The 24240-nt window shown below is 40.7% G+C and overlaps 1 protein-coding gene across 9 annotated transcripts in view; it reads left to right on the top strand.

Moving 5' to 3' along the window:
• The window catches only part of ZDHHC20 (zinc finger DHHC-type palmitoyltransferase 20), a 59144-nt gene that overhangs the window by 7249 nt on the left and 27655 nt on the right, over positions 1 to 24240 (top strand). For all 9 annotated transcript variants that reach the window (XM_025262824.2, XM_025262823.2, XM_006073225.3 and 6 more), the window contains exons 2-3: positions 16553 to 16579; positions 20264 to 20367. In XM_025262824.2, the coding sequence (XP_025118609.2) occupies positions 16553 to 16579; positions 20264 to 20367 (131 nt within the window). The remainder of the gene's footprint in view (positions 1 to 16552; positions 16580 to 20263; positions 20368 to 24240) is intronic.

The following is a 24240-nucleotide window of genomic DNA, read 5'->3' as shown; positions in this document are numbered from 1 at the left end:
GTAGGAGACCCCAGGATGACTCCTGGGTTGGGAAGATCCCCTGGAGAAGGGATAGGCTACCCGCTCCAGTATTCTTAGGCTTCCCTTGTGGCTCAGCTGGTAAAGAATCCGCCTGGAATGCAGGAGACCTGGGTTCAGTCCCTAGGTTGGGAAGATCCCCTAGAGAATGGAAAGGCTACTCACTCCAGTATTCTGGCCTAGAAAATTCCATGGGCTGTATAGTCCGTGGGGTCACAAAGAGTCAGACATGACTGAGCGACTCGCACTTCAGTAAACCAAGTTAAGCAGTCATTACAACCATCCATTTTTATTACATTTTTTTATCACCCCAGTCAGAGCCCTTGTGTCCATTGTGGTTAGTTTCTGTTTCCATCCAGTCCCAGGTGACCACTAATCACCTTTCCATCTCTGTGTGCTTTTTCTGGATATCTCATATAATTGAAATCAAACAGTAAATGGTCTTTTGTGTCTGGTGTCTGTTACATTTTTTGAGGTTTATCTGCGTTGTAGTGTATATCAGTATTTCTCCCCATTATCTACTTCACATTCAAATTTGGATTTTTCTAAAATTCAGTTTATTTAAAAATATATTTCTAGTAAGCCTCCACAAATCACTTGTGCATTGAATTAGACTATAAATAAAAACCATGCACTTTATTACATTTAAGTATATTAAAAATCCTGCTTTTAAGATTTATAGTATGATTGGCTCCTGACCATCTTTGTATCCACTAGAGAACCTAGTTACTAGTAGACTTTCAATAAATAGTGCTCAACTGAATGGAATTATATTCTTAAAAAGTTAAGAAATATGGAAGAGGTACTGGACAACTTAGAAACCAGGTCAGACTATTTAGAAGAACAAAATTATGCCCTAGTCATATAGATAAAACTTTCCTTCTCTTCTGGTCACTTCCACTTTGTGGCAAAGAAGACTTGGTGTGCTAAACTCCAGCCTTTAATATCTGTCTACTTGACATCTCTGTTGTTATATCTTATCGGCTTATCATCCAAAAGAAAACTTGTCAGACTTATCAACCAAAACAAAACTCAAAATTTTGAGTTTTTTTCTCTCTCCCTAACTGTTCCTCATATCTTAGCTCAGTAAATAGCAGTTTCATCCTTTGAGTTCCCTGCTTGAAAAGTCATTCTACATCCCACTGATCGGCAAATGTTGTCACTACCTGTATCACAATCCAGTTGCTTCTCACCACTACCACTGCAGGTGTATTCAAGCCACTAGGATCTCAGTCTCGTGAAAAATATGGCCACAGTAATTCACACTTCCTCCCAAGAAATGGAGCCTATTTGCCCACCAGTGAATCTGGGCTGGCTTTATACTTGCTGTGACCAGTAGAACATGGTGGGAGTGATGGGTGAGAGCTGGAGCCTCAACCTCAGGTAGTCCATGGGCTCCTCAGCATTAGGGATGAAATTGTTCATTCCCTACTGGTGGTGCAATAAAGAGGATTTGGGAAGAATTCAAAATGACTGTACTGTTTTAAAAAGTGAAAAGCACAGATGGTAAGAGTTAAAGGATTTAAATACAGATGACCAACATACAAAAGATGCTCAACATCACTAATTATCAGAGAAATGAAAAATCAGAACTGGGCTTCCCTGGTGGTTCAGTGGTAAAGAATCTGCCTGCCAACGCAAGAGATGTGGGTTCGATCCCTCACCTCACACTGGTCAGATGATCATCATCAAAAAGTCTACAAACAACAAATGCTGGAGAGGGTGTGGAGAAAAAGGGAACTTCCTACATGTTGGTGGGAATTGATACAGCCACTGTGGAGAACAGAATGAAGGTTCCTAAGAAACTAAAAATAGATCTACCATGTGACCCAGCAATCCCACCACTAGGCACACACCCTGAGAAAACCATAATTCAAAAGGACACCTGTACCCCTCTGTTCATCGAAACACTGTTTACAATAGCCAGGACATGGGACAACCTAAATGTCCAATGACAGGTGAATGGATAAAATGTGAATCATGTATACAGTCGAACATTGTTCAGCCACTAAAAGGAATGAAATAAGGTCATTTGTAGATGGTGTGGGTGGACCTACAATCTGTCATACAGAGTGAAGTAAGTCAGAAGGTGTTAGTCACTCAGTTGTGTCCGATTCTTTGTGACCCCATGGACTGTGGCCTGCCAGGCTCCTCTGTCTATGGAATTCTCCAGGCAAGAATACTGGAGTGGGTTGCCATGCCCTCCTGCAGGGGAGCTTCCCGACCCAGGGATCTATCCCGAGTTTCTTACCTCTCCTGCATTGGCAGGCATGTTGTTTACTTCTAGTGCCACCTGGGAAGCAACACCCTTTTATCGTGTCTCTCCCTCCTCACTTCATCCCTGTCCTCTCACCCCCCAACATATCCTCCACGAAGCGGCCAGAATGAGCCCTTTAAGGTGGATATCAGACTCGTCACTCCTCTGATGAAAATCGTGACTGGCTTCCTCTCTCGCTCAGTGACACTCCTGACCGTGGCCTCTTCCCCAGTGACATAACTTCCTCTCCACTGTTCCTTTCAGCTGTTCTCCAGCTGCCAGGCTGGCCCCCTTGCTATACCATGTTTCTTGTTGGGTGAGCTCAATACCTTACTGAGCCTCTCTGAGTTTGCTCCTGTGCTGTAAAATGGGAGTAGTGTCTCTTACTACTGTCATGGGAAGTCCTCAGCAGAGTAGGCTTTCAGATGTTACTGGGGCTAGGGAGAAGACTTAAATAGCCACTGGCATACTTTTTCTTGCCTTCCCTTTTCTGGCAAGAAGTTGTTTTGTTTTTTGCTTTGCAATTCTTAGAGTGACGTTTCCCCTCACTGCTCCCCCCGCCCCAAGCCCACACATAGCCTGAAGTAAGTGAAGGAGCACATTCTCACAGATTTTTTTAACTGCTGCATTTGAAGATGATGTTGCACAGTAAGTTCCTGTTTTCCTTCGAGCTGTTGGTCATGTTGGGAGCGTGAGTGTGGGGGGGGGGGTGGTTGTCTGGGAGAGGGGACCTCCACACCGTGCCACCTGGGGCTTCACGAGGATTAACACCTGAGACTTTGCTGTAAGCCTGTCAGCTGCACAGATTTAGATGTGCTGACACACGCAGCACATCATCTTGAGCAGATGGGCGCCTACACCTAAATGAGTGGAAGAGTCACGAGCAATGGTGACTCCGGTTTCATGAAGACAGGAGACAGACCCACAGGTCTTGAGGATAAAAATTGTTTTTAAAACATGATTGATCTCTGTTCTCTCACTCTTCCCAGTGCTGCATTACTACTCACTCATGTGAACTTTGGCTCACCCAGTCGGAGTCATAGGAAAAATAGTTTTTATTAACATACTAGTTGAACAAACATGAGCTTATTAAAGGTGAAGTCTTCAGGGCTGCTGCTTAAACTATTGCGAGGAAAGCCTATCATCAGCACCTGAAGGACCTAGTGCCGACACCCCAGGGTGTTAGCAGTGTGTGTCTGGTGTCAGTATTGAGAAAGGAGTGAGGGGCCATGACCGTGGCCGGCGTGATGTATTCGTGTTCATTGGCCTCCATATTGCACACCCTCCAAGAAGCCACAGGGAATCTTCTGAAGCCTGAGGCAAAGTGCTCACTCCTCTGTGCTCCAGCAGCTTCCTCCCTCGCTCTTGATGAAATCCAGAGATGCCTGTAGCCCGGGAGGCCCTGGTGCTGCTGACTCATCCCTTCCTTCGCTCCTTCTGCCTCAGCACTGCAGCCTCCTTGCATCGGTCAGGCCTCTCAGGGTCCCACCTGAGAACTCTGTACCGACTGTTCCTTCTGCCTGGAGTGCTGTCCTCCCCATCCACATCCTAGTTTCATCTTGGTTTCTTCTCAGAGAGCCCCCATCAAAGTGGCTTTCCTGACCACCCTTGTGGGTGGTCAGGAAAGCATGGAAGCAGTACTTCCTCTTTCATTCTTCCCTGACCCTGCTGTGTTTCCTCATAGCACTTATTAATCCTTGATGTACAGTCATTTGTGTTTCTCTCCTGAGTCGTGTTCCGGAACCGAACATAGGCCCTCTGTAATGTGTACTTGATAGATGCATTGAATGAGTGAATTGACTGTGTTGCTGCCATTTGCCTTGCAAGAGGGAGAACTGCGATATATTCACATAGAAGATGACCCACAGTTTCAAATACACACTGTCCTGACCTTAGAAACATCTCTGTTAGTTCAGCAATGTAACAAACATCGAATGCTTACAGTGTTCCCGGTACTTTATTGAGGCTGGAAATTCAAAAATGGGTAAATGCACATGGTCAGATCCATTTGGACTTTATACAACAGTCTCTGTCTTCACTACCACAGTGCTTACTTGCACATTACTCATTTTAAGAAGTCCTGCTGTAACTAAGTATCCAACTATTTAATCCAGTATTTTTCTATATTCTTTTTGCCTTAGAATTCTTTCATGGAACATCTGTTTAAATCCTTTTAGACTTAGACAGTTGTTGACGTTCGGGAAAGCTCCCTTAGTGGTGATGAGGGTGGTGAGAGATGAAAACTGAAGAGGCATGTACCTCTGAAGGAAGTGGTGTTACTGGTAGATCTGAAGGGTGGTTATTGATTCCTTCTACTGTGTTACCAAATTGTATTAATACACTTAGGAAGAAAAATCATTATTCTGTAGGTGCCAAAAAGATGTTTAAAAATCCACTATCCATTCCTGAATAGAAACACACACACACACACACACACACACGGAATAGGAGTAAATGGATACTTTTCAAACAGAATTGCACACAAAAGAATACGTACGTAATCAGTTTGCACTAAAACCAGCAGTAAATACTTATCACTATGTCCATTGCTGTGTAGCATTGTATTGGCAAAACCAGCTACCACATTCAGTCAAGAGAGAATAATTAGAAACAGCAGACACTGGAAAGGAAGAGAGAAAGCTATTTCCACTGCAAACAGTTGACAGTATACATTGAAAATCCAAGGGTCTCAGTAACAACAGAACACCTAAATAAACGGAATTGAGTAAAATGGCAGGGTATGAAATTAGCAAACAGTACTCAGTACTTTGTATATATACGCAATAATGAATAATTGAAAATATGGTCAAAGAGAAGTCTCCATTCCCAAAAACATCAAAAAGATGAAATACTTAAGAATAAACTCAAGAAAAATGTCAGGTCTATAGGAGGAAAACATTCCTGAAAAATATAAAAGTAGTTTTGAACAAATGAAAAGACATTTCATATTTCACATTCACGAATAGAGTAACTTGGCATTACAGAGATTTCAGTTCTCCCCAAGTTAATGTATAAATTCCAGTCCCAATAAAGTTGTTTTTTAAAATTTTTCTGGCACTAGACAAATTGATCCTAAAGGTCACATGGAAAAATGAAATAAGAACAACCAGGAAACCCCTAGAAGAGTGATAAAGAGGCCACACCTTAACCTGAGTGTTAAGCCACAAATGTCTATAATTAAAACTGAGAGCAGGGGGTATAAATGAGAACTCTGTCTACCTTTTGTTCAGTTTTGCTATGAACCTAAAAGTCTCTAAAAAATAAATTCTGTTATAAAAATTGTGTTCCAGTTGTATGGTATGATGTGTGGACAGACATACTAGGCAATGGAACAAGTAGAAAGTCCAGAAATAGTTAATTATAGAAATTTAGAATGAAGCATCTCCTCAAATTACAGAAGAGAAGGTGGGACAACTGGATAGATATTTGATAAGAGATAAAGTCAGATCTGTATCTCACACTGTATTCCAAGATAAACTACAAATGGATAAAATCTTATTTTTTCTTTCTTTTTTTATATTGTACATTTTTTATTTTAAAATAATTTTAGACTTGTGAAAAATAGTACAAAGAATATTCCTTTATCCTTCATGCAGATTCCCTAAAGGTTATCATTTGCTACATGCTTTATCATTTATTTATTCTGTCTCTGAAATATCTGAGAGTAAGCTGCAGACCTCATGTCCCTTTGTAAATACGTCAGTATTAGGGGCCTCCCAGTGGCTAAGAGATAAAGAATCCATCTTCAGTGCAGGAGACGAGGGTTCGATCCCTAGGTTGGGAAGGTCCCCTGGATGAAGGCACAGCAACCCACTCCAGTATTCTTGCCTGGAGAATCCCATGGACAGAGGAGCCTAGTGGGCTACAGTCCATAGAGTCGCAGAGTCGGACATGACTGAAGTGACTTAGCACACACACATAAATGCATGTCAGTGTAATGTGCTAAGAACAAGAATGTCTTGTTCTGTTCAGGCCCCTATAACAGGATACCATAGACTGGGTGCCTGTAAACATTTCTCACGCTTATGGAGGCTGGAAGTCCTGGATCAAGGTGCCAGCAGGGGTCTGGTAAGAACGCACTTCTTGGTTTGGCCATCTTTTCACTGTTTTATCAATATGATGGAAGGAGTGAGGGATCGCACTCTCAGTCGGACACAGATCCCATTCCTGAGTAAGCACTTCCTGAAGGCCTAGCTTTCAGACACCATCACACTGGACATCAAGATTTCACATAGGAATTTTGGGGAACACAGACATGCAGTCTTTAGCGAAGAACATTCTCTTACATAATCAGAGTTATCAGAATCAGGAAATAAGCATGACAAAATGCTTCTCTTTGATCTGTAAGCCTCACTGGGACTTCCCCAGTGTCCCACTGAACACTTGTTCTGATCCACAGGCCAGGCCAGTTAACACTTTCCAGTCAGCTGTCAACTCTCGGTGGTGTCTTTTGATCTGTGGTTTAGCTTTATGTATCATGACCATGACATTTTTGAAGAGTACAGGCTTCTTGTGTATAATGTCCCTCAGGTAGGTTTGACATTTCCTCGTGTATACGTTTTTAGCATGAATCAGATCAGTCGCTCAGTCATGTCCGACTCTTTGCTACCCCATGAATCGCAGCACGCCAGGCCTCCCTGTCCATCAACAACTCCCGGAGTTCACTCAGACTCACATCCATCGAGTCAGTGATGCCATCCAGCCATCTCATCCTCTGTCGTCCCCTTCTCCTCTTGCCCCCAATCCCTCCCAGCATCAGCGTCTTTTCCAATGAGTCAACTCTTCGCATGAGGTGGCCAAAGTACTGGAGTTTCAGCTTTCGCATCATTCCTTCCAAAGAAATCCCAGGGCTGATCTCCTTCAGAATGGACTGGTTGGATCTCCTTTCAGTCCAAGGGACTCTCAAGAGTCTTCTCCAATACCACAGTTCAAAAGCATCAATTCTTCGGCACTCAACCTTCTTCACAGTCCAACTCTCACATCCATACATGAATACCATGAATACCACATTAGCATGAATACCACAAAAGAAATGCTGTGTCATTGGTTGTACTATTTTGCTATGCTATGCTAAGTCGCTTCAGTCGTGTCCGACTCTGGGCGACCCCATGGACGGCAGCCCACCAGGCTCCCCTGTCCCTGGGGTTCTCCAGGCAAGAACACTGGAGTGGGTTGCCATTTCCTTCTCCAATGCATGAAAGTGAAAGTCAAGTCGCTCAGTCGTGTCCAACTCTTAGCGACCCCATGGACTGTAGCCCACCAGGCTCCTCCGTCCATGGGATTTTCTAGGCAAGAGTACTGGAGTGGGGTGCCATTGCCTTCTCCATGTACTATCTTAGAGACTGTTTATTTTGGTCATCACTTAAGGTGGTATCACCAAGTTTTCCTGTAAAGGTATAGTTTTTCCTTGTAATTAACAAGTATTCTGGGGATTTCCCTGGTGGTCCAGTGGTTAAAGGTCCACCTTTTCAATTCCAGGGACCCAGGTTTGATCCCTGTTTGGAGAACTAAGATCCCACATACTGTGGAACAACTTGGCCCACACACCACAGCCTGAGAATCCCTGTGCGTCAAAGAAAGCCCATGTACCATAACAAAGGTCCTGAGTGCTAGGCTAAGACCCAATGTAGCCAAATGAGTAAGCATTCTGGTAGACCCAGACAACCCCCACACATCCCTCTTTGAGGAAAGACTTGGTCAGTTGTGGTGGGTCCGGTCAGCTCTTTGAGCATGACTTGGCTCACCCAGGGTCACAGCCATCCTGGGCCATGGATGACACGAGAGCGCCCTGCCTGTGTCCAAGGCCTGGACAGGCCTGCCCCTCAGGGAGACCTCCCTCACGTCCTTTCACGTGTGTTGTTCCCTCATGAGTTTCTTGCACCCCAGACTGTCTCAGCAGCCGATTCCCAGCCTAAGATAGGTATCTCTGTGGGAAAATCTGTTCACAATTACTTGGACTTATTTTTTTTTTATCATCTCTTGAGGATTCTTGCTTGAAACAAGTTACTGTGCTGGTTGCCAAATGGTGATTTTCTTTTAATTCTATGATTTTTTCTGCATTTAATAGTTAGGATTCTACTGAAAGGAAGAGCTTTCCCGCCCCCTCATTCATTCATTTCACTCATTTATATCAGCATGTTCTCATGGATTCTTCTTTTATGGGTTATAATCTGTCATTTATTTTGTTGCTCAAATTGTCCCAGTTTTAGCCAGTAGGAACCCTTGCATTTTGGGTTCTGTGTCCTTTTGACATGTCCCCATCATTTTTCTTCCCTTATTTTCTGGCACCAAGAGATTTTTTTCAAGCTTATTTGATACTTTTCCTGCCCCTGGAACCTGCCATTTCAAAGTTGACCAAATCTGAATATTAAAAAATAAGAGCCTTCAACTACTAGGAAGAAACGTAGGTGGATGATCTTAAGACCAGGGAGTGAGGAAAACCTGTTTAGGGGAAAAAAAAAAAAAATGGATGTGACAAAAACGGTTTACAGGTCAGGGGAAATGAAAATGGCTTATAAATATATGAGAACATTCTTACCCTCATACACTAAAGGTTTGAAAATTCTTTATTGTAGAGAAACAGGTACCTCATGCACTGCTGGTAGGAGTTTTAAAATGGTACAGCCCCATAACAGGGATTTGGGGGAAAGCAGACAGATTTGCTTTCGTCCAGTAATTCCACTGTTAGGAATCTACACTGAAGATAAACTTCCACCAGTAAACAACACATGCATAGGGTTATTCATTGCTGCACTGTTTGTAACAGCAGAAGATTGGAGACAACCCAGATGGCTATCAATAGAGGCCTCATTGTATAACTGGAACACCCACACAATGGAATACCATGTGGTGCTCTAAAAAGCAAACAATGGTTATCTCTGTGTACCAATGTGTAGTGATTTCTAGGGTATAAATGAAAACAGCAAGGATTGAAACGCAACATTCTAAAAACTAAGATCATGGCATCCATTCCTGTCACTTCATGGCAAACAGAAGGGGGAAAAGTGGATGCAGTGACAGATTTTATTTTCTTGGGCTCCACGATCACTCTGGATGGTGACTTCACCCATGAAATTAGACGCTTACTCCTTGGAAGGAAATCTATGACAAACCTAGACATCATATTAAAAAGCAGAGACATCTCTTTGCTGACAAAAATCCATATAGTCAAAGCTGTGGTTTTTCCAGTAGTGAGAATTGGACTGTAAAGAAAGCTGAGTGCTAAAGAATTACTGCTCTTGAATTGTGATTCTGGAGAGAACTCTTGAGAGTCCCTTGGACAGCAAGGAGGTCAAGCCAGTCAATCCTGAAGGAAATTAACCCTGAATATTCATTGGAAGGACTGAAGCTGAAGTTCCAATACTTCCCACCTGATGGGAAGAGCCAACTCATTGGAAAAGACCCTGATGCTGGGAAAGATTGAAGACAAAAGAAGGGGGCGGCAGAGGATGAGATGGTCGGATGGCATCACCAACTCAATGGACATGAGTTTGAGCAAACTCTGGGAGATAGTGAAGAACAGGGAAGGCTGGCGTGCTGCAGTCCAAGGAGTCACAGAGTCAGACCCAACTTAGCGACTAAACAGCAACAACAAACCAGGATATAAAGGAAAAAATTAGAAATATGTACTTAGTTGCTTATTTTGTTGAAAGAAAAATTATTACCTGGGATGAGGGAGTGAGGAATGATCTTGAGTACCTTTTTATATAATCTTAGCTTTTAAACATTAACATTTGTTATATATCCAAAATAAAACAAAGAGGAGGTACAAGCAAACTAAAATTCGAAATCACAAAACAAATGAACTTAATTTTTAAAAGTTAGTATTATAACTACACAGAAGAAAGAATTGTTTCAAGTGACTTTTGAACATAGTACTCCTTAGTTGCTTGTCATTTAAAGCCAAAACAGAATAAAACAAAACAAAACTTCAAAGAAATCTTAAACTAGTATGTAGTTTTTAAACTATTTTATGTATATTTTGGAGGTGATGGCACCCCACTCCTGTACTCTTGCTTGGAAAATCCCATGGATGGAGGAGCTGGTAGGCTGCAGTCCGTGGGGTCGCGAAGAGTCAGACACGACTGAGCGACTTCACTTTCACTTTTCACTTTCATGCATTGGAGAAGGAAATGGCAACCCACTCCAGTGTTCTTGCCTGGAGAATCCCAGGGATGGCGGAGCCTGGTGGGCTGCCGTCTATGGGGTCGCACAGAGTCGGACACGACTGAAGTGACTTAGCAGCAGCATGTATATTTTAGGATAAATTTAATAAATAAGTTAGGAACTGAGATTTTTATTGTGAAAGTAAAAAGATACAAATATAATGCCAAAAAATTTTAGAAAAACCAATGTTCTGTTTGAACTGGAAATATGAATAGAAATATAAATGTATAACACTACTTCTAATATATAGTACTATTTCTGTAATTCAAAGGGCCTAAAAGCAATGAAACGCCAGTAGCTATAAGCACCACTAGAATTCAAAGCTTGGTCTCTAAATGTCATTGAAAGGGGCTTCCCTGGTGGATTAGTAGTAAATAATCCAACTGCCAGTCAGGAGACACGGGTTTGATCCCTGGTCCGGGAAGATCCTACAAGCCGCCAAGCAACTAAGCCTGTGTGCTACAACTGTTGAGCCTCTGCTCTAGAGCCCGGGAGCCACAGCTACTGAAGCCTGAGTGCCCTAGAGCCCTCGCTCTGCAACAAGAGAAGCCACCACAATGAGAAGCCCACACACCACAGTTAGAGGGTAGCCCCTGCTTGCTACAACTAGAGAAAAGCCGACATAGCAAAGACCCAGGACAGCCAGAAATAAATAAAATTATATTAAATATCATTAAAAGGAACCAGTGCCCCTTGGAGAAATGGCTAATGTCAGGTCCAGAGGAGGAGGATGTACGGTGAGCCCAGACATCTTGTCCTGTTTTAGGAAGTGCTCAGAGACCAATGACGATGATTCAGGAGGCCAAGCTGAGATAATTTGAACATAGGAAATGAGTGTGGTTGATGATACATTGAGTAAATAAAATCTGTAAATTTCTGTATTGATATTCAAAAAGGGCAAAAGTAAAATTATTTGCTAATAATGGAGGTGAATATTATACCAAAATCTTGTTCTGAAAATGGGTAATTAAAGGGAAATAATTATATTTTTGTACTCCCTTTTTAGAATGACTGTAGTTCATCTCCAGTGAGGGAAAGCTTATTGCAGAAGAATGCCAGCTTAAAAGTATGGAAATAAATAATACAGGTGTTTAATGGTGCTTTATTGACTATGCCAAAGCCTTTGACTGTGTGGATCACAATAAACCGTGGAAAATTCTGAAAGAGATGGGAATACCAGACCACCTGACCTGCCTCTTGAGAAATCTGTATGCAGGTCAGGAAGCAACAGTTAGAACTGGACATGGAACAACAGACTGGTTCCAAATAGGAAAAGGAGTACGTCAAGGCTGTATATTGTCACCCTGCTTATTTAACTTATATGTAGAGTACATCATGAGAAACGCTGGACTGGAAGAAACACAAGCTGGAATCAAGATTGCCGGGAGAAATCTCAATAACCTCAGATATGCAGATGACACCACCCTTATGGCAGAAAGTGAAGAGGAACTCAAAAGCCTCTTGATGAAGGTGAAAGTGGAGAGTGAAAAAGTTGGCTTAAAGCTCAACATTCAGAAAACGAAGATCATGGCATCCAGTCCCATCACTTCATGGGAAATAGATGGGGAAACAGTGGAAACAGTGTCAGACTTTATTTTTCTGGGCTCCAAAATCACTGCAGATGGTGACTGCAGCCATGAAATTAAAAGACGCTTCCTCCTTGGAAGGAAAGTTATGACCAATGAAGATAGTATGTTCAAAAGCAGAGACATTACTTTGCTAACAAAGGTTCGTCTAGTCAAGGCTATGGTTTTTTCCTGTGGTCATGTATGGATGTGAGAGTTGGACTATGAAGAAGGCTGAGCGCCGAAGAATTGATGCTTTTGAACTGTGGTGTTGGAGAAGACTCTTGAGAGTCCCTTGGACTGCAAGGAGATCCAACCAGTCCATTCTGAAGGAGATCAGCCCTGGGATTTCTTTGGAAGGAATGATGCTGAAGCTGAAACTCCAGTACTTTGGCCACCTCATGCGAAGAGTTGACTCATTGGAAAAGACTGATACTGGGAGGGATTGGGGGCAGAAGGAGAAGGGGACGACAGAGGATGAGATGGCTGGATGGCATCACTGACTCGATGGACGTGAGTCTGAATGAACTCCGGGAGTTGGTGATGGACAGGGAGGCCTGGCGTGCTGCGATTCATGGGGTCGCGAAGAGTCGGACATGACTGAGCAACTGAACTGAACTGAATGGTGCTTTTCTAATTCTACAAAATAATAGGTTCAGGCCAGGCTTATCAGTGGATGTTAAAACCATTATGTGGAAAGTTTTAGGGGAAGAAGATACTCACATACCATTAACGTTTTACCCTACAAAACAATTTCATGATTGTCAAAGTGAGAAATGAACCTTTACAAAGGAGAAGCTTGAAGTCACTATGTTGCCAAGTGCCCAGGTGTAGCATCACTGATGGTGACAGACTGGAGTAGTGTGCCCGCTGAAACGTTTCCCTGTGCAGTACCTCGTCACTGCTGTCGTCCACCCGCCATATTGCTCTCACCAGTGGCACTCGCGGAAAGTCCGTGCCCAGATGCATAACCAGACTTGAGAACTAAAGGCAGAGTGTCAAAAACAGTGCCAAAAGTATACCTAACCTCTGTGGGAAAGTTAGACCAACAGAAGGCATTTCATCATAAATTGTGGAGGCCAGAAGGAAGTGCCATGGCATTTCTCAAGTGTTAGAGGAGAACTGTCAACCCAGAATCCCACGTCCAGCAAAGGTTGTCTGTTAGAGATGTCAGCATCCCCTTCATCGTAAGTATCCAAAGCAAAAGCTGGATGAAGGAAGTAATACGGGTATCTCCTCACACGTTCTCATTTGTCAAGGAAGAAAACTTTTTCCCACCATGACTTCTCCTTTACCAAAGACGTATTCATCAGCCATGGCTCTATCTCACATGGCCAGAGTAGAGACAGAGGATGGTGGTGAAGTGAGAGTATCTGGGATTTTAGTCTCAAAGGGAGAAGTAGGCGAGAAAGGATGTTAGTCACTCAGTCATGTCTGACTCTGCAACCCCATGGGCTGTAGCCCGCCAGGCTCCTCTGTCCGTGGGATTCTCCAGGCGAGAATAATGAAGTGGGTAAACATTCCCTTCTCCAGGGGATCTTCCCAACCCAGGGATCGAACTCAGGTCTCCTGCATTAAAGGTAAATTCATCATCTGAGCCACTATGGAAGCCATAGATGAGAAAGGGGATCTGTTAAGTGGAGAAGGGCAGGTGGCAGCTCTCATGTTCACATACAATCTTAAATTTAGATTAATATTATCTGCAAATGAGATTATACGTGGTCACTGACATGATTGAATAAAAACATTATACCTTTAAAAGGCACATCTAACCATTTAGGTATATGTAATGTTTTTATAATTGTGGATTTATTATCAGAAGAATTTTTTCACCTGTATTGGGATCCTTGGAAAATGGAACACGCCTGTGTGAGGCTAGAGGCTCTGCAGACAGCTTCTAACAGTCCTGTGTCTGTGTAATCAGTGGGCAGCTAGCAGATACTGAGGGCTGTCTCCACACCACCCTGTGCCAGGTGCTGGTCACTCAGTCATGTCCTTTCCTCCAAGGGAAATCTGGAAGGAGCTGCAGACTAGAAACTCGCAATTGCGTACCAGGGTCAGTGGTATCATGATAAGGGAATTTTAGAGTGCCATAGGATTGTGTGCCTAGGAGATGTGTTTAGCTGGCTCCTGTGGTCAAGAGAGCCCTCCGGGAGAAGTAAGCTCTGCTAAGCATGGGTTTGTCCAGCTTTGTTTGGGGTGCCGCAGCTCTGTTGCATCCTGTAGTTGTGTGGCTGTCTCAGGGGAGTTGGATGAGGCAGACCAGACGCTGTCAGCCAGATGCAGTTAAAACCAGAACTCTGCTTTGACAGTGTGATCACAAGTAGGCTACCAGCTTTTGATCTTCACTAATGTGATTATTAAAAATGTTATCTTCCTGTAGTTTTACTTTGGATTTCTGTTATGAATGAGATTGACCATCTTTTTTATATTTGAGATGTCTGTATTTCCTTTTCTGTGAAAAAGTAGTTTTTTTTTTAAAGCAAATTCTTACTGATTTGTAGGTACTCTTTAAATAGAGAAATTAGTTTTTGGTCTATAGTAAGAGTTGTGACTATTTTTTTCCTTGCTTTTTAGTGATTTTTTTCAAGCATTTACTTTTGTAAAACCAAATGTATTGATATTTTCCGGTGGCTTCTATGTTTCATGTCATAAACTAAAACACCTACTCAGCTCCAAAAGTGTATATATTTTTAGATTTCTCCTGTTTCATCTAGTATACCCATGATTTTGTTTTATTTTTTGCATTTCAGTCTTTGATATACATTTGGGGTTTATCCTGGTCTGTGTTGTGAGTCTCAGTGGTATTCCCACATGGCTCAGTCTTGTCCGACTCTTTGCGACTCCATGGACTATAGCATGCCGGGCTCCTCATCCGTGGAATTTTCCAGGCAAGGATATTGGAGTGGGTTACCATTTCCTTCTCCAGGGGATCTTCCTGACCTAGGGATTGAACCCAGATCTCCCACACTACAAGCAGACTCTTTACTGTCTGAGCTGCTAGGGAAGCCCTCCCACATGGCTACCTGTATCCTAATGCTACTTATTGGCTCTGTTCACACTGATTTGAAATCCCATATTTATCATAGTAAATCCTTACATGTATTTGGGTCCAGCTCCAGGAGATAGTGAAGGACAGGGAAGCCTGGTATGCTGCGGTCCATAAGGTTACAAAGAGTTGGACTTAGGGACTGAACAGCAACCATTTTGGAGTTTTCTGTTTTGTTCTATTGATCTATTTATTCATGAGCTGGTACAACTGTTTTTTAATAATTGGAGCATTTGTAGTATTTTTAAAATACTGTGCCCTAGTATTTAGCATTGGAGAAGGCAGTGGCAGCCCACTCCAGTACTCTTGCCTGGCAAATCCCATGGACCGAGGATCCTGGTAGGCTGCAGTCCATTGGGTCGCTAAGAGTCGGACATGACTGAGCGACTTCACTTTCACTTTCCACTTTCATGCATTGGAGAAGGAAATGGCAACCCACTCCAGTGTTCTTGCCTGGAGAATCCCAGGGACAGCGGAGCCTGGTGGGCTGCCGTCTATGGGGTTGCACAGAACCGGACACGACTGAAGCGACTTAGCAGCAGCAGTATTTAGCATGACTACTACTTCATTATTCATCTCTTCCAGAATTTCCTACCTCATTATGTAAGTTTATTTTTCCACAAATGAACTTTGAGATCTGACTGGTTAAAAAAATAAAAGTATTTTCACTGAGATGACACTAAATTTATGAGATTAACCTCAGGAGAATTGCCATGTTAATGATGACTCTTCTGTGTAGAATATAAGCCCTTGCACTTGTTCAGATTTTTATCATTGTCCCCCAGAAACATCAGATTGTAGATCACAGAGGGCATAAGTGTTTGCTGCTCTGAAGGGTTTGGACTTCTTTCTGTAAAGTAACCGGAGGTATTGAAGCGTATTCGATCTTTAGATTTTCTGGTAGTGAGGATGTGTCAAACTTATGGTAGAGAGTAGCTTTAAGCCATTGCATTTGAGAAAGTCCTGAAAGAAGGCAATAGGAGAAATGAGAGGGTGTAGGGTATTTGAAGAGACTGAGGTAGTAGAATCTGTAGTACCCAGAGGCCCCTGGACTGTCCAGAGAGGGGAATAAATAGCTGTTCTCAGGGTTTCAAAAACTGGAAAGAAAAAGATGCTTACCCCCTGCAGGGGTAAGTTCCTCTGTTCCTGAGTGCCATAGAGGAAAATCCTATTTATTATGTAGGGGCAGCATTAAGAAAAGAGCGAAAGAAAACATAGCTATAATCATACTGACATACTTAAAATGGACAATGGTCTGAAGAAAAATTTTAATATGATTGCAGTGTTAATGATAAAGAAGAATCTGAATTTTATTTTTTCAGGGTTTTTTTGAGTGTGCAATTCTGAATTTGCATTACATCTTATAACTAAATTTTATATCTTATAACTAAATTTTATGTTTATGAAAATGATATTAAGATGAATAGTCAACCTGAAATAAAGTTTATAAACAAGTGTTTAAAGTATATTTATTCCCTGTGTTTTCTTCTATTCTAGTTACACTTTCTGGAAATGGAGAAAATGGTAAGGCACTTTTAATTTTTAGTCTCAAGTAGATGACATAGTGTCTTAATTGCAACTCATATACTTGTTATTTAAGTGATGACTGTTTGTTTTGGTCTTCAGAAAGAAAATATACATTCTTAAAGTTTAAATTTTATTGGTTTGTTTTGTTTGTTCTCTTGTTTTTCCTTTTGTTTAAAATAGTACTTTACTACTCGTAGTCATTTAATAATTAAATAACCAGACTGAATTTGTAAATTATAGTACTACTTCATTTTGAAATGGAATTAAAGTTTTTATGACTAGTCAAGGAGACAGTGTCTAGAGAGAAGAATCATGACTCAAAATTTCATTGAAATAAAAGAAAATTTTATGTCCTTTGATATCAAATTTCAAATGTAAAATTGGATTTGAGATACAAAAATCAAAGTTTCTAAAACAGAATAGTTAGAAATTATTATTATTAAAAAAAATTTTTTTTGGCCTTGCTGTGCAGTATGAGGGATCTTAGTTCCCTGATCAGCAATTGAACCCATGTCCTCCTGCAGTGGAAGCAGGGAGTCCTAACCACTGGACCACCAGGAATTTCCTAGAAATTATTAATAAATATTCTTATTGTTGAAAATAGAAGACCTTAAGCATATAAATCTCAAGTTGACTTGGGGTGTAGTTTCTCAGTAACAGAATAAGTAGAGACAGTCTCGATAGGCTTGTTTTTCTTGCTTAAAACTATTTCCTGTATGTTGAAAGCACAGGTACAGAAAGTAGAGAATTTCTGAAGTTCTTACAAAAGAACTTTTACTTGAATCATTATTTCAGGGGGCTATTTTACCCGTGTCTTTCAAAGAGTCTTTTGGTGAAATTTTTTTGTTTGCTTATTTGTTTTTTTAATTCAGTTACAAGTGACTTTTGAGTCAGACTTTTTTGATTTATAGATTCAGTTTTTTCTTTCAGCTTTGATTTAATTTAAACTTTTACTTTAAGTATTACTTATAAACAATAATATTTAGCATATATATGGGATTATTAGTAATCCTATTAATTTGAACTTATTTAAAAACAATATTTCCTGTTATTATTTATAATTTGATAATTACCATCTATTAAGTACTTACTATATTCCAGGCAGTATACTAAAAGATTTATTTAAGCTTTTATTTCTTTATCTGAAAGTAAAGATTTTTTAAGGGAAAAACTATTTGTTTTTGTTCTTACGGAGAGCAGAAATATTCTAAAGAAATATTAAATGTTTAACAGTGTTAAAGAGTATATTGTTTTATATTCTAGCCTTAGTTGTAAGTAACTAAATGATTAAGAAGTTTAAAGTAACCTCAAGGTTACCATTTATCTGAAAGCTCTACAATAATATATAGATGAGGATTGATAAACTTGATTGAATATGGGAGCCCAGCAATAATATAAATAAGTGAAGTGAACTAGGTGAAGATAAAATTGCAGACTTGGTAAAGAAAGGACTTCCGTGTTCATATAACACTAGGAGGCTAAGATCTAGCATTTTGTCCCAAAGGGAAAAAAAATGAAGGAATGCTATCGAATCCATTGGTTAGACCATAGGGTTTAGCCTAGAGGGAGCTGAAGTGGTAGAGAAGGCAGAGTTTTGAGGAACCAGAGTTTTCAATGAGGAAGACAATATTTGTGATCATGAAAAAAAAGCGTATTTGCAAATAGAAGGAAGTTGTGGTTAGGACTTCATGTGGGACTCAGCTGTCTCTGAAGTAGGAGTGACGCTAAGATAATAGAGAAGCGGAAAGGATAATTTTAGATATGACATAGTGGGAAAGACCTTGGATTTTTATCAGGCATATACGGGTTTGAATTCTGGCTTTATCATTTAGTCAGTAGGTGACACTGGGCAAGGTATAAAGTTCTCTGAGCCTTTGCTTTTACATTTGTAAACTGAAAGGATACCTACAAGACCATCGTGAGGGTTATAAGTAAGGGGTACAGTTATGTCTCCTCGGAGACTTTCAGCATGAGGAAGGGCTGATTGAGGCACTTCGGTTAAATACGGTTACCAGGAAACTCCAGAGTTTTGGCATGCGTTTGTTAGTCATGTAGGTGGAGCTCTTTCTCAGGAGTTTCACAGCCAGTGGGCAGAAGAAACTCTGAGCCACATGTTCTTCACTGACCGTTGAGATGGACCAGGAACCAGAGAGTGGAGGCGAGGACACCTGCTGGCTTGTGCAGTGACCCAGACGAGACGAGCAGCAGTTGAGGAACTAGGCACTGGCAGTGAGAAGACTGAGGTGTTTACTTTGACACAGATCTTGGGAGCTAGAAAGTAAAGTATGCATTTTGTGAGATTAGCTAGCCGTGTGCTGAGGAGTCCTCGAGCCCTGGCTTCCTGTTTCGATCACCAGTGTGACTTAGGCTTCTGCTCTGTTAAATCAGCGTGGACCAGTGTAATTGCAGAAAGAAATGTTGGGGTTCAGCAAGTTGGGGTCAATTTTTTATCATCATTTTATTTAAAAGCATTTTTTAAAATCCAAAAACTTAAGGAAGAATAACCTCAGGGCAAAAGAAGGACAGCTGTTCAAATTGAATATGTTAGCTTTATTAAAAACTTCACTGCATTATTGTCAGTGTTTCTCATTTAACTTCAGAGCAGTGAAAACTTGGATCAGTCCATAAACTTGGGAAACACTGAAATAGGGAATGCACAGAAAAACACAGATTTTTGAGAAGAAGGAATTGATATGCTTGGATAGCAGTGATGACAATAGCCAATATTCACTGAGGATTTATTGCGTGTCAGACACTGTTCTAAGTGTTTTCCATTTATTCACTCATCAGTGTTAGGCAGCTAAATTAAAAGAAACTCATTTAAAGTGCTTTAATTGAAGTCAGTAAATCATTTGGGAAGAATAGTATGAAGGGGTGAGAAATTCTGAAAGTAATGGAAAAGGTAACATTTGAAAAAAGTACCTTTTGGAAAAAGTAACATTTGATCTGAACTTTAAAAATGAGTAGAATCTCAAACTTTTATGCATGTCTGTGCTTTGTTTTCTTCAGTGAGTTTGTGGTGCTTCATTCCAAACTGAAAAAGGATTTAAGCACTTGATAGATAGTTCTTGCTTCTTTCTATCTTCTTACAGGTAGAAAAACTACAGAACACAGCAAAAAAGTTTTTAGTTATATCAGTGAGTTAATGATGTTGGAATGTTGCACTAATCCACTTAGGAAACAGTTATAGGAGAAATTCAAAGTGGCTAAACTTTTTCATTACCCTGTATTGAAAAAGACAATGAAATTTAGGATAACTTTTGTGAACAATCCAGGAATTGAGTTGTTTGTTTTCAGTGTTATAATTCCTTGGATTTAATGTTCATAGTGATGGAATCTGTCTTAAATAATTTTTAATTCATTTAAAATCTAACTTTTAGGAAGTGCTTTTGAAGGAGATGCTTTAAAGATTTCAACTTAAACCTTCAGCAACTTAATAAAATAAAATCTTTACTTATAAACCAGGCTGATAACCCTTAAATGCAAGAACAGAGTGTTTTTTCATATCTGTAATGTTACATCATGCAGATAAGAGTGTATATATTTGATGTTTTTAGTATGTTTTAATTAAATATTTTATTGGATCGAGCCTCCTGACTCTAAATACTGTGTTTTAATATGTGATTCTTTTTCCTGTTTTCACCTGGATTCAATGAAATGTTGTTTGTTTTTATTTACCAGGAAAGGCCGTTGTTTACCTTGTGGCTTTCCATCTGTTCTTTGTTATGTTTGTATGGTCCTATTGGATGACAATTTTCACATCTCCCGCTTCCCCCTCCAAAGAGGTAAATTTAATGCTGGTAAATTACCAAATGCTTTCACTGATGATGGGATTGTTTTCCCTGTGTTACCTTTGTTGAAACTCTATTACATGACGCATTTGTTCTGTTTCCATTCATAAACTGCTCGGTAACTACATTATGAGTGTGAGTCGTCAGCCTCTCAGACACAGCCCACTGATGTCCTTCGTAAAAGATCCATGATGGCACTATGGTTTAGCTGTGCCATGCTGTGTTTTTTTAAAGACGTACTTTATGTCACTGGAGTGAAAAATCTTAAGGGACTGAATTGAGTTAGGAAGATAGAGTTTATTTTTAGAAACTCTCTTAACACTTATTCTCTTCTCAGGCCTGAACAAATAAGCTGCAAGTAAATAAAGTGTTTTGATCATGGGAAACAAATCATCTGTGCTGTTGCTTGTGACACCTAGTGTGGCTAGTGTTTTTTCTACTTGGAGGTTTCACTTGGAAATAACACAAGTATACACGTATCTGGAGTAAAACTGAAGACTGTTGTGTCCCTTTCACCTGATACAGCCAACTGGATTTTCTTCAGTTCAAGTTCAGCATAGGTAGATAGAGAAGAACACACTAGATGGAGAAGGACACACTCTCCAGAGTTAGGCTTGTCTGAGTTTGATCTTCTGCTCTAACACGTTTTTTAATGAATCCAAGGAAGGTGGAGCCAGCAGTTGTTCCATCCCCATAGGATGTTTGTGAGGAGTAAATGAGATTCATTCATGGAAAGCTTTTAACGTCGGGCCTGCCTTATGGTTAGCACTCAAATATTAGATGACATAATAATATAGTTACTTCCCTTTGTATTAAATTCATCAGAATGCATTAAAAATTACAGACATAGGTTTAAAGATATCAACTTCCATTTAACTTTTTGTAGAAGAACATATATGCAGAAACTATATATACTGTAAATGTATGAATAAATGAGTTTTCATGAACTGAGCACATGTGAGTAACCGGCACCCAGTTCCAGAAGCAGAACGTGCCTGGCATCCCATGAGCCTCCTGCTTGCATGCCTTCCGTGAACTTGATCCTTGTGTGTGATTCTTCCATGCTGTTGTACGTAGTTGTGGCTCAATCCTCCATTGTGCTTATGTGACACAGTTTACTTATCTGGCCTCCTGTTGATGGGCATTTGGGTGTAGGATTGCTGTCCATATTCTAGCACACACAAACATGTTGCTCTTTGGGGCAGGTGCCCGCGAGAGTTGCTGGGTTCTGCCTGTACAGTCAGCAGTAGTGGGTTATGCCAAATGGTCATTAGCCCATTGTTTCTATTGGGCACTTTTGTTTTAAGGGATAATGTAAACCATTAATCAAGCTTACTGTTGCTTCAAATATATTCTTCAGGCATTTGCTAATAATTAGTTGGCCCTTAAAGTTAATTACAAACTGCCATCCATACCTTAATCTCTTAAATTGAAAAAGATTACCAGTAATGATGGCTATTGGAAACATATTATGTATAAAACTAAATAGTCTTTAGAGGAAACAGAATAAGGAAAACAGTTGGTGTGACTTTTGAGAAGCAGGCTAGTGCAGAGGTGCAAGCTCCGTCTGCCTCCTCCCTCTGCTCTTCTGGCTGCGGGGCCCTGGGGCCGCGGCCCTGGACCTCAGAGCAGTCCTCTGTAAAGTCAGGGTGACAGTCACACACACCTTATTGGATTGTTGTATGGGTTAAATAAATTGATCATGCACACACATGATTGGTAGTGCTTTTAGCATATAATTACTGCTATATGTAAAGTGCTTAGAAGAATGCCAAGCACATAGTAAGTGCCATCTAACTGCTACTTTTTCTTTTTTTGGCTGTTGTTTTTACAATATTGCACCCAGGCAGCATTTAGCCCAGCACCTAAGCCTTTCCATCCACTCCCACATCATTGCCAGGGGTCTGTTCGCTTCCTGGTTATAGTCCCTCAGGAGCTGAAGTCTCACTGACTTAATCTCCACTACTTCTTCCTGGAAGTCTGTGTTCAAGTAGTATGTTGCCCTCAATATACCATTTTTGCCTCTTTGTGTTTTCCATATGCTGCTGCTTTTGCCAAGATTTTCTTTCCTGCTTTACCTTCCTGGACAATTCCTGTTTACCTTTCTAAACCCAATTTAGGTAACTCTTCTTCCAAGAAACATTCATGGACAGCCCCCACCCCTCCTGAGGGAGCTTTGATCACACCTGGTAAAGAATTGCTAATTTGTCATTTGTAATTCTTAACATTCATAACTGGACTATAGAAATGTATTTTTGAAGGCAAAGGCTATATTTTTATTCATCTTTGAATCCCTGGTACGCGGGACAGTTCCAAGCATACACTTAAATTGAAACATCTGAACACTGTGTTTAAGATAATGACATTTCATAGTTTGAATTCTGTTCAGTAGTATTTAATGAAAAATAGTAATAATTTCAAAGGTATAAATTCATTTTAAGTTTTATCTTGTTCCATTCCTCATCTAAAATCCTGGTATCTGTTGATATTTTCATTTGGTTTAAGCTTTTCATAATTCTTAACCATAGTTCGTAAGGAAAAGTAATGATTTTGAGGCCTGCCTGGAAACAGTTAGGCCAGGGAAGTCTGTTCAGATTTTATAGGGAAACTGCAAAATTTGATTAGAGCATCTTTTTTCCAAGTATGTGTTTAACGTTATACCATATGATCTTTCCTGGAGGAGGGAACAGCAACCCAATCCAGTATTCTGGCCTGGAGAATTCCATGGACTGTATAGTCCATGGGGTTGCAAAGAGTCAGATTCGACTGAGCGACTCTCACTTCACTTCATATGATCTTTATTCTCTATTTTGAGTGTTTCAGAGATGTATCTTGTCAGGGAAGAACTTTCTAGCAAGCCAGCTCTCTTAAAGGAGAGCGGGCCATCTTACAGAGTAGGGAAGTGTTCTGTACCTGAAAGTGTTTGGGAGGGGATGGATCTCAGAAGTGCCTGGGCGTTTAGATAGGTGACCTCCAGAGTCAGCTTTAAGATGGTGGGTATTTTTTCTGTCCAGTTTGTACGTCCAAGTTCCTTCTTGTCCTTCCTAAGTAATTGGGGGATTGCTTATGCCATTGTGGCTTGGTGGTGGGAGCCAGGCTAGGTGATCTAAAAGGACTCTTCTGTTGCCTCAGCCACTGTGTTTTAGTCTAGGTTAGAGGAACAAGTCTGTAAAAGGCAAAAACATCTTTTCACATTAGTGGCATAGAGAGAAACATCCTAGAGCAGAACTAACTCAAGGGACTTGTGTTTTTCTATCAGCTCTGCCAATAATTATGCAGCTTTAGAAAGTTTCCCTAAGATGCATGGGATCACAGGTTCCTTATCCCAAGGGCTCCTAATCTGTGCTGTGCTATCCCGTTTGTAACAGAAGAGGCAGTGCCATTACTGATGACGAGTCATCGAGGGTGTGCAGTTTTGATACTTGAGTTAGCAGGTAGACCAAATACTCAAACTTTAAAAGATGAAGCTCCAATTAGGACTTCTTAGGTCTTTTCAAGCAAAACCCTGTAAGTAAATAATAATTGAGGAACAATATTGTATGAAACATGATCAAGAGCATGTCTCAGGCCAGTTTTTGTGTTTTAAAAGAAATCTATGAAATAAAGACCAAGAGAAATTTAAAAGCTCCTGGTTATATGAAATAGAGTCATGAAGCTGAGGTGCTTGAGATACAGGGATGACATGAAAAGAAGCAATGAAACAAGTCCTTTGTAGGAAAATGCTGCCCACCATATGGGAATTAAAACTTAAGAAATAGAAGCTGGAAACAGCCCTACAAAAGAATTGCTCCTTGAGAAAAGGAGACTGTGCTTGCCTTGACAGTCCTTAATAGTTCTGGAGAAAGTTCCCTGATTGGTTAGCGTTTT

The sequence above is a fragment of the Bubalus bubalis genome, chromosome 13, assembly GCF_019923935.1.
Source record: "Bubalus bubalis isolate 160015118507 breed Murrah chromosome 13, NDDB_SH_1, whole genome shotgun sequence".
Taxonomy (NCBI): Eukaryota; Metazoa; Chordata; class Mammalia; order Artiodactyla; family Bovidae; genus Bubalus; species Bubalus bubalis.
This window is presented reverse-complemented; position numbering and strand designations above follow the sequence as displayed.